Source organism: Epinephelus moara, chromosome 12, assembly GCF_006386435.1.
Source record: "Epinephelus moara isolate mb chromosome 12, YSFRI_EMoa_1.0, whole genome shotgun sequence".
Taxonomy (NCBI): domain Eukaryota; kingdom Metazoa; phylum Chordata; class Actinopteri; order Perciformes; family Serranidae; genus Epinephelus; species Epinephelus moara.
Window position 1 is genome coordinate 23,335,610 of NC_065517.1, and position 8,939 is coordinate 23,344,548.

An 8,939-nucleotide genomic window follows, 5' to 3' on the forward strand; every position below is an offset into this window, starting at 1 on the left:
CCAGCTAGTGTTTATTTTTCTGTGTGCCATCTGGTGCAGGGCAGGTAGTTTTTACCGGCTCACCCTTTACTCTTTTAAAGGCGCTGGCCCTTTGGGTAACCTGTGAGGGTGTGACATGTACTTCAGTGTGCACGTGTGGGGAAGCAGCTCTTGGTGTGTCATGGTGACCTCATGAGAAGGCAGTGTTTGTTGTTTTGTGGTGAAGATAAATAATAAAGCTATTGTTGTGAACGGCACTCGAACGCCTCACCAGTTTGGACCTAGAAGCTAGTTACCAGCTAATAATGAGCCAAGCTAAAATTAATGTTAATAAGCCAGCATGTTCCTAACTATGATTAGCACACTTCCTGGCACTTTCTGACAAAGCGTGTAAGCTGTCACTGAGAGAGGTAATATAGTGTACAGAGTTTTAATAGAGGTCATAGAACCAAAACAAATGACTACAAGACATTTAATGCTCAATTTAAGTTGATCAAAATATTTATTAGAGCAGCTACAATCACTTCTGCCTTGACTTGACTCGACTTGATGAAACTGTAAATCTGTGTTGTTGTATTTCACAATGTGTAATGCCAAGAAATGCTACACCACACATTACCAAAACCATTTAGTCTTTATTTGGACAATCAAAAATCATTTCTAATTCAAGAGATCAGTCTGCAGAAGTATCACATCACACTAGCCGTGTTTCCATCCAACTGTCAAGTGAATTTTGAACAAACATTTCACATTTGGCTTAGATAAGTTGTGGATGTATGTGTCCCACAGTTTGCACCATAATTTCTTCACTGCTTCTTGGTCAAACAATTGACCCTTCATTAAGTCCCACCCCCAGACGCAGACTGGCCAACCATAGCGTAGCATCAGGCCGGCTCAGACCAGGGTCCGACAACAACACAGCTGTGCTCCATTGACTCTAATTCAGTCGTTTTAGATTTCCTTCATTTTCAGGCTGGTTTTGTGGATTTGGAGCTAAATGTTGTGCCTGGGGCACGTCGTGTATTAATGATACTCGTTACCTGGAGAGGCTGGAAAAAGATATACGTTTCTTCTTTCTGTGTTAGAAGTGGGGAGCTACCCAGACCTGAGAGCGATGGGATGTGTCAACGCGAGTGCCTCCATCCTGTCACTACAGACGGCTGGCTTTGTAAGTGTATTTTCTCTTTTATAAATATTTTAACACTCTGAAATATCCACTCACTTTCAGGGGTGGTCTGCCTGAGCTGAGACAATTTTTGCACATAAGACCCTTGAATGTTCAAAGATTAGATTGTTGGACTGCCAGACTGTATTAAAGGTAGAGAAACTCAATATATTTGATAGCCTGAGTCTGAGTCGATTTACAAGGGGGAGGGAATTTGATTTTTCCCTAACCAATCAGTAGAGATCAACGACTCACCCAGAATCTGACGTCATTAGTATCCATGCCTCGGGGGTGCCGAAAACAAGTGAGCATTGCCTGTTTAAAATGTCTGTCGTCGTGCACGCCCAGCTGCATCGCCGTTAAATCCAGTTTAGCAGCTTCCTTAATTTGGTCGGTCCTCCATTAACGCGAGTAGTGGCGAAATACCTCGATAGCATCGTTAATGTGGTCTGTAGAATCGGTCGCCATTGTTGCTATCCTCACCAGTTACCCACCAGCGCACAGCTTGACATCAGCGTGGCGCTGATTGGCTAATCGCTAGACCCGCCCCCACCCCCGGTGTTCATTGGTCCTTCGATTGTTTGGACGAGATAAATCGCAAATTCATTGCAGTATGCCAGACCAGAGATCCAAGCCTACTCAGTTGAGTGGGCGGGGTCTATGGTCTGGAACCAGGCTCTATATTTGAAGCTACTACACCAATTTAGCTGTGCACTCCTATAACACTCGTTCCCTGGAGAGGTTGGAAAAAGACATACGTTTCTTCCCTGTTCCAAAACCAAAATCAAACCCTGAAAAGTGTAGGGTTAGCTAGCTAGCTACTGAAGATATAGCCTACATAATGTAAACACATGCTGCTTTTGCTTTTTAATGATTATAACAGTGAAAAAAAGGCCGACCCTGCTGTACAGGAACCAGTGAAGGGAAGCAGGGAAACTTTGCTGATATTGAACCAGCTCTGTGCCATCACACTGTGCACAGATGAACATTGGCATGGGGGCGTAGCCAAACACCGTTCATCTGCACACACTGCGATACCACACAGCTGGTTCAATATCAGCAAGTCTCCCTTTATATTCATCGTCTTCTGTGGCGATCAGCAGTGATGTGGTGGTTCACTTTTACACTGTGATCTGTAGCCTATAGTTCGGCTTTAGCTTCTAACTATCTTTGTCTTTTTAACCTGTTGTTGCTGCTGAGTCAGTTTGACATCCTGGATATATCCTTCAAACACAGACTGTAGACCCCTCTGTCTGCTTCTCTCTGGAATCACTGTTTCATTTTTACAAAAATATGATAATATGTCTTCAGGGAGTGCAGTTAGTTACAGTGTGGGCTCCATGCTTACTCCGACAGCTTGTCGGACCATCACAAAGGGGTGGGGCTTTGCAAAAGGTCAATATTCTAAAGGCAGAAAACACAGACAATCAAACCTGTTCGGAAACTTTTAATGATGGATGAAAGCTTGTGTGCAAAAGTGATTGACACAGCTTGAGGTCGTATCTATTTTTTAAATGTGCGACAATTTCGTAAGAAAAATACAGACTCAGTATACAAAGGCCTTCAGGCATGGTCCCATCGACTGATTTGGAGCGAGTGAACTAGACTATGCAAAGCCTAGTTTTCTCAGTAGTTGGTGGAATAGGTTTTTCTTCATGCATGCTGTTATCCACCACTAAACAGTATAGAAGACGTAGAGGTTGCAAAGCGGTAACTAAATAAATCGCCTTTGCAATCTAACCCATCTACAAGAGAAAAATGAAGAGAGGTCTTGGGGAATTTGTTTCAATTGGGCAAGTTTCAATTGTTCTCTCAAGTCAACTTGTATAAGGGGCCGTGTCTACCAAAGCATTCCTTTCTGAGGCCAGTGTATTTTTAAATTCTTTGCAATGGGGACCCCACATATTTATGATACCTTACAAATGCCAGCAGCATGACAATGCGCTGAGCGTGATTTCTGCACTGACTGCTGCCAGTTGGAGTTGAAAAATGTTTGGGTAAAAACGCTGCGTTCGTCACTGTCACAGCCGTTCAGTCACAGTGGAGACAGATACCCAAAGACAAACCATCACATCTTACATGTACAAGTGCTGAACAACAACAATAGACACAATATATGTTTATATACTCTCTCTCTCTCTCTCTCTCTCTCTCTATATATATATATATATATATATATATATATATATGTTTTCTCTCATGAGTACTCTACCTTGTATAGACATGTTTACTTTCATGGATATTCTGTATCACAGCTCTTAGACGCAACCAAAGTGTCTCAGTTTAAAAAATGCTGCATGGCAAAAGTGCTCTCAAACACTCCCAGCTTGGCATTTCCTGAGGAGCGCCTAGCACTTTCAGTTCGGAAAACAACGCTTTGGTGGACACAGGGTCTTGAGATGAAGATGAATTAATAAAGCGTGAACAGGTGGTCAGTATTGTGAGTTAAGCCTAGTTCACATTACACGTTTTCACCCCAATTTTGATGTTGCAGTGGATGTTGAGAGCCACTTTGGGTTGGAGGCGAGTCGGCAGATAGTCTGCAACGGCGAGTCGACGTGTGAACAAGCCTACGAGCAAGTCGGCCCCTTGTCTGCGACTGGGACTGGATATCTGGCAAGCTAGAAAACTGGAGAAGTCTGACACGACTGACAAAGAGCATCAGCCAATGAGAGGCAGAATACATCCCACGTCAGCACGCAGGAGGACCGGAGAAATGTGAGGAGGACAAGCCGCAAGGTTGCCAGGTCCGCTTATTAGCAACGACTTTGGGCTTGTTTTTTTTTGTAAAGTTGTTTACGCTGTGGGCTTGTTTCCATAGCCCTGATTGCTTGTTTCTCTCCCAAGATCTGGCAACACTGACAATCCGGCAAGCAGCAACAACAATGGCGGCGTCCACAGGATCACGGGGACTGCGTTGTGTTTGGACCCAGGCCCTGGAGGCAGATCTGATTCAACACTGGGAAGAATATCCATGCCTTTACGATGTGTCGTCTCCAAGTTAAAAAACGTAGTTTGGTGACGTCACCGCGTTATCTGGGGCTCTGTCGGCGAGGGCTCGGTGGAGAAATCTTGCGGTGTGCACACACAGGTCGTAACGCAGTTGGCGAGACTCCCGATGACAGAAACACACGTCGCCAGGTATGAACGCTCAAAAGATTACGATAGTCTCCGTGACGCAAAATTGGGATGAAAATCGTGTAATGCGAATTAGGCTTTAGATGTTCCCTACAACAGAACTATAAACTATTTAAACTAACAGACGAAGCCACCATGACGTCACCCATTGGTTCGTGGACTTCCATTTTGAAACCTCGGCATTTTAGCCATCGCCATCTTGGTTTTTTGGAGCCAGTAGTGACCATATTTAAATGAAGGGGTGGAGCTGTGGAGGAGCGAGGGGTGGATCCGACTCATAGACTATGGTGATGCCTCGCAGTCACTAAAAGCTGCCCCGCCCTTAAATATGCATAACTGTTTTGTACCAGGCTGTAAACATGTTTGTTTCTGCTGTTAAGTTCGGGTTTGAGGGGATTGACTTGTGTACCGAGCCAGCCTCAAGTGGCCATTCAAGGAACTGCAGTTTTTTGCCACTTTCACGTTGGCTTCATTTTTTCAGCCTCGAAATTTGCCGCTTCATCAGAACTTATTCGGCGCACCAGTTCTTTTTCAGCAAAGGCAAAAACCAACTCCAGCGATCGTAAAACCTTTGTTCACGGAAACACAGCTAACTGTCATCCAAGCTCTTAGGTTATCTTCCTTGTATTAGAACAATGATATGTTTGATTTTGTGCTACTAATCACAAGGTCAAAGTACACTTCACCTTAACAGAGGGCACTTCATTTTAAAACAAACAAAAAAATGAATTCCATGCCTTTAATGCAGTATGTTGACCAACTGGGACTTATGCAGCGTTGGAGAGATAATGTCCATTGTCCAGAATTGCACAAGAAAGCAGGACAGCAGTAACAGCTGAATGAATTGCACAAAGCATCTCTCCCTGGTGAGCCTTTGTCCTCTCATTTCACTGTGTGGAACGGCGTCTACTCCAGGTACAATACGGCCATATCCACTTCAGAGAAGAGCCCGATATTCGAAGTAAAAGGGAAAATTTGTGAGGCTATTTTATCTTCAGGGAGAAAGGCCATCTTATAACTGTGAGTCACACTGAATATGGAGTTTTGGGTCATGTCCTGTACCCTTGTTTGTTGATCTGAATGTAGGCTCGCTGAAAAGGCTAAAAGCTCCAAGCAGAGATTCTTTTAAGGCAAAAAATATATAGCTGTGCGGCAGATGTGTGTGTTTCGGATCACAAATGGCCATGTGAAAGGAAAGCAAATACACTGACACCATGTCCATGCCTTTTGTGGAAACAGCGTTAGCGGATGTCACAGTGAGCATCCTGAGAGTGAGACTGGCGCTCCAGGATGGCGGACGGCTCATACAGCAGATCATCCTCTCCGAGTGTCGAACTGTGCTCCAAGTTCACAAAGTTAGGGATGTTGAAGTGGGAAAAGAAGGCACATTCTCTGTCGGTCTTACCCTCCTCTATTAATCCCTTGAGAGGTTGGTGTCCCTGAGCTTCCTCGGCGTCCTCTTCCATCTCGTCCATCATCCCCGACGAGCTGATACCTCTGGTCCCCTGCTGGGCACGAGCCCCGCTGTGCTTTCCGACCCTCTCATCCCCTGGTTTTTGCTTCCCCTGACCCTGATCCTCCTCGTTGATGTAGAAATGAAAATAAGAGCGGGACTCGGCTAGCAGAGGGCGAGAAAAGGCTTTGTCATTTTCATCCTGGGGGCTGCCGATGTCTACCAGACAGCTGCCTGGTCGATGGCGCTTTTCAGCAGAGTCTGGGTTTCTGTTAAGAAAAGAAAGATTGCAGGAGTGAGATGAGGTTGGAGCAGGAAAATGCTTTGGAAATATGAGGGGCTTTTATTGTCATTTTTGGCCTGAGTGAACCTGTAGCTGAACTCTTATAGATTTCTCATCCTATTTCTCTCTTTTTGTGTGTGTGTGTGTGTGTGTCGATATTAATACTAAAAATACTCCCAGCAGCCTTTTCTGTAAAAACAAAGCGGGGGAAAACACATACAGCGTACCAGTCAGTAAATTTCCTATTTCATCTGGGCCTAACCTCTGTGCTTTTCTCAGTCTGACCTTAATATAAATGATTGCTCTCAACTTCCGACGGCTGATCTTCACTTCAGACGGCAATATGCCTTCGGCTATATGAACCTCACCTCTGAGTCAAATGTAAACGTTCCACGACAGCTCAATAACGTTGGCAACCTATATTAAAATGCCTCACAACTTCCTGCCAAATGCCTCCCTAAAGCTCATTACAGCCCTGTCTCCCTCTGCACACATCACAAGTCCACCGTCAGACATAAAAGCCGCCCCGGCCTCCCTGGTGCTGAAACCATCCCTGCGGGGGCCAGATGTGAACATGAATGGAAATCGTACTCACTCTTGATGTGGCGCTCCTGTCTTTGTGAGCAGCGTGAGAACAAAGAACATGAAAATGACAAACACAGCAAGTCCGACCCAGAAGCCGATGACGATGGAGTCTGAAATGTCAAAGAAGAAAGAATCTTATTATAGCACATAATTGAATGATTGAGCCCATATCTGTCTGCTCCTCCCCTCTGCACTTGGAAGCCTATTTTCTCCCAGGGGCCCTCATATCCTCAATTAGTCAGTTAAAGTGAGCATTCAGTGCTTCTCAAATTGGATATCAGCATGTTGTCAAATTGTCTTTATCCTGATGGAGATATTTTTTTGTCTCTGTAAGTGGTTTAATCATTACCACTGGAGTATTAAACGCCAGTGTGCTGCATGAAATATTGCTGCCAGATGATTTGTTTATTGGGAGGCAGGTAGCGCGTGCATGTCGCCCTCCAGCTGAAGCAGTAAAGATAAGGCTGGGAGTGGGTAATGAGTCAGTATTAATTAACAGCCGTAAAGGTGAGTAACCCTGTTTGTTGGCACAGCTATTGCATGCACAAACACACAAACACAGACACGCGCGCGCGCTGAAACACAGGCGCGCACGCACGGTAAAAAGCAGTGGGAGCAATGGGGAGATTGACTCAGTGATGCATAGACTTGTACTGCTTACATCTGTGCGCTTTGAGTCCCTCAAACGACACGGGCTCCTCATCGTCGTAATATTCATACTGCCACACGTAGTCACTGCGACGTGCGCTGGTTTGGCTCCGGTTGTGGAAGTCGGACATTTCAAATCGATTTTTTTTGCACCTTAACAGCAAAAAACAATTAAAATCAACCCAAAAAAGACGCTTTATGAATGCAAACCGTCACCATAAAGCCATAAAGTTTACAAACCACAATCTCCAAGCGATGTCAAGCCTCCCTGGTGTTGTTGAAAACAAGTCTGCAGCCTGTTAATTTTTTTTGGGAATTCCGCAAACAATTCCTTTAGGTGTTACGTCCGTCTTCCGCAATACAACCACGACCCAAAAAGCTGGTAAAGAGCGGGAGAAGCCATCGCTTTGCCGTTACGCAAACGCCCCATCAATCTTCATGTAAGTCCTGAGAGCGAAGCAGCCAGCAGCCGTTTGGTGCGCATCACCGTCAACCAGCATCCTCTATACTGTCGGCTCACTCACTCCCTGTGATACTGAGATTACACTGCAAAAAAAATTGCTCATCTTAACCAGTCAGTGTGATGTTGGGGGCGAAGATGGTGGTTTCCTCCAAGACAGGAGGAGGTGTTTCCAAGGCAGTTGATAATTATGAGGAGGGTCTATTTTGTGTTAAATAATACTCTCTAAACTAAACCTAGAGTAAATTGATTGCAGAGAGGGCTTGGGTATGTGAAATATACGTAAGTGCATGTAAATATTTTGCATATTCACGCACAGGAATCAGCAAAATGACACAAAAATGCAGATTTTATTTGGACAAATGAGGCAAAATAGTCACATTTCCCCAATGCAGCTTCATTTTTTCCCCTAAAAACATACAAACAAATATTTTCAACATTTTAAAACAATCATCATGATAACTTTTTCATTAGAATAATACATAATTCTGAAACGCATTAAATAAAACACAAGTGCCCAAACCCAACCTGCCAATTACAGCCCATCAGAGGGACAGCCCATCAAATCCATATTGAATAATAGCACTGTACATTATGCATAATTGCATTTTGGATGACTCACCACTTAATTAAGGAGACAAATGCAAGCTGTGTACAGAATAAAGACTTTGTCTGGAATGATTCATTAGAGGTAAGTGAGCAGACTGACAGATTTCTAAGAACCAGCGAGACACAGCTGGTTAAAAAGCAGCGTGATGAACTCATTACCATAAATTATATTTTCCTTTACTTAAGAGTTATTTAGGAACAACTTGTTTCTCAGTCAGGCAGTTGCCTGGTTTGTTCCCTCCTCTGTCCCTAGTAACTGTGTGAACATGTGAACTGTTACTGTGGTACACTATGTAATAATAGATGTATGTAAGCCTGGACAACATATTCTCACTCCAACCACGTAACATACTGACATTTGTTCATGGATTTCCCACGTCCACATATGACGTGCAAGGTACCCTGGATGCGTTGGTTATTGATGTTCTGGGACAACGTGTCAAGTTCTGCCTGTTGCATGCAAGGAAAAAAGAACAGGCTTTGGCTTCAGAATCTTACAGGATGCAAACACCACTCTCTCGGGTGAAAGCTGGTTTTGTTGGACCACTCCCACCCGCCGCAGTCGGACTTTCGCCACCTTAACTTTCGTCCTTGTCCCGTTGCGTTTCCCCCTGACGCA

General features: G+C 44.4%; 1 protein-coding gene across 1 annotated transcript; it reads right to left on the bottom strand.

Moving 5' to 3' along the window:
• Positions 1-5,017: 5,017 nt before the first annotated feature.
• Positions 5,018-7,646, bottom strand: LOC126399131 (melanocortin-2 receptor accessory protein 2A-like). The gene is made up of 4 exons (XM_050058954.1): positions 7,492-7,646; positions 7,265-7,404; positions 6,614-6,713; positions 5,018-6,004 (listed from the first exon to the last, which is right to left on the bottom strand). The coding sequence occupies exons 2-4, from the start codon at positions 7,380-7,382 to the stop codon at positions 5,524-5,526; spliced, it is 699 nt and encodes a 232-aa protein (XP_049914911.1). The 5' UTR covers positions 7,383-7,404; positions 7,492-7,646; the 3' UTR covers positions 5,018-5,523.
• Between the last annotated feature and the right edge of the window lie 1,293 nt (positions 7,647-8,939).

Excerpts from the sequence above, each read along its gene's own strand:
- LOC126399131 (XM_050058954.1), bottom strand. The coding sequence starts at position 7,382 with ATGTCCGACTTCCACAACCGGAGCCAAACCAGCGCACGTCGCAGTGAC. Across the intron at positions 6,714-7,264 it reads GGGACTCAAAGCGCACAGAT|ACTCCATCGTCATCGGCTTC; the intron begins GTAAGCAGTACA and ends TTGACATTTCAG. Across the intron at positions 6,005-6,613 it reads ACAGGAGCGCCACATCAAGA|AAACCCAGACTCTGCTGAAA; the intron begins GTGAGTACGATT and ends TTTTCTTAACAG.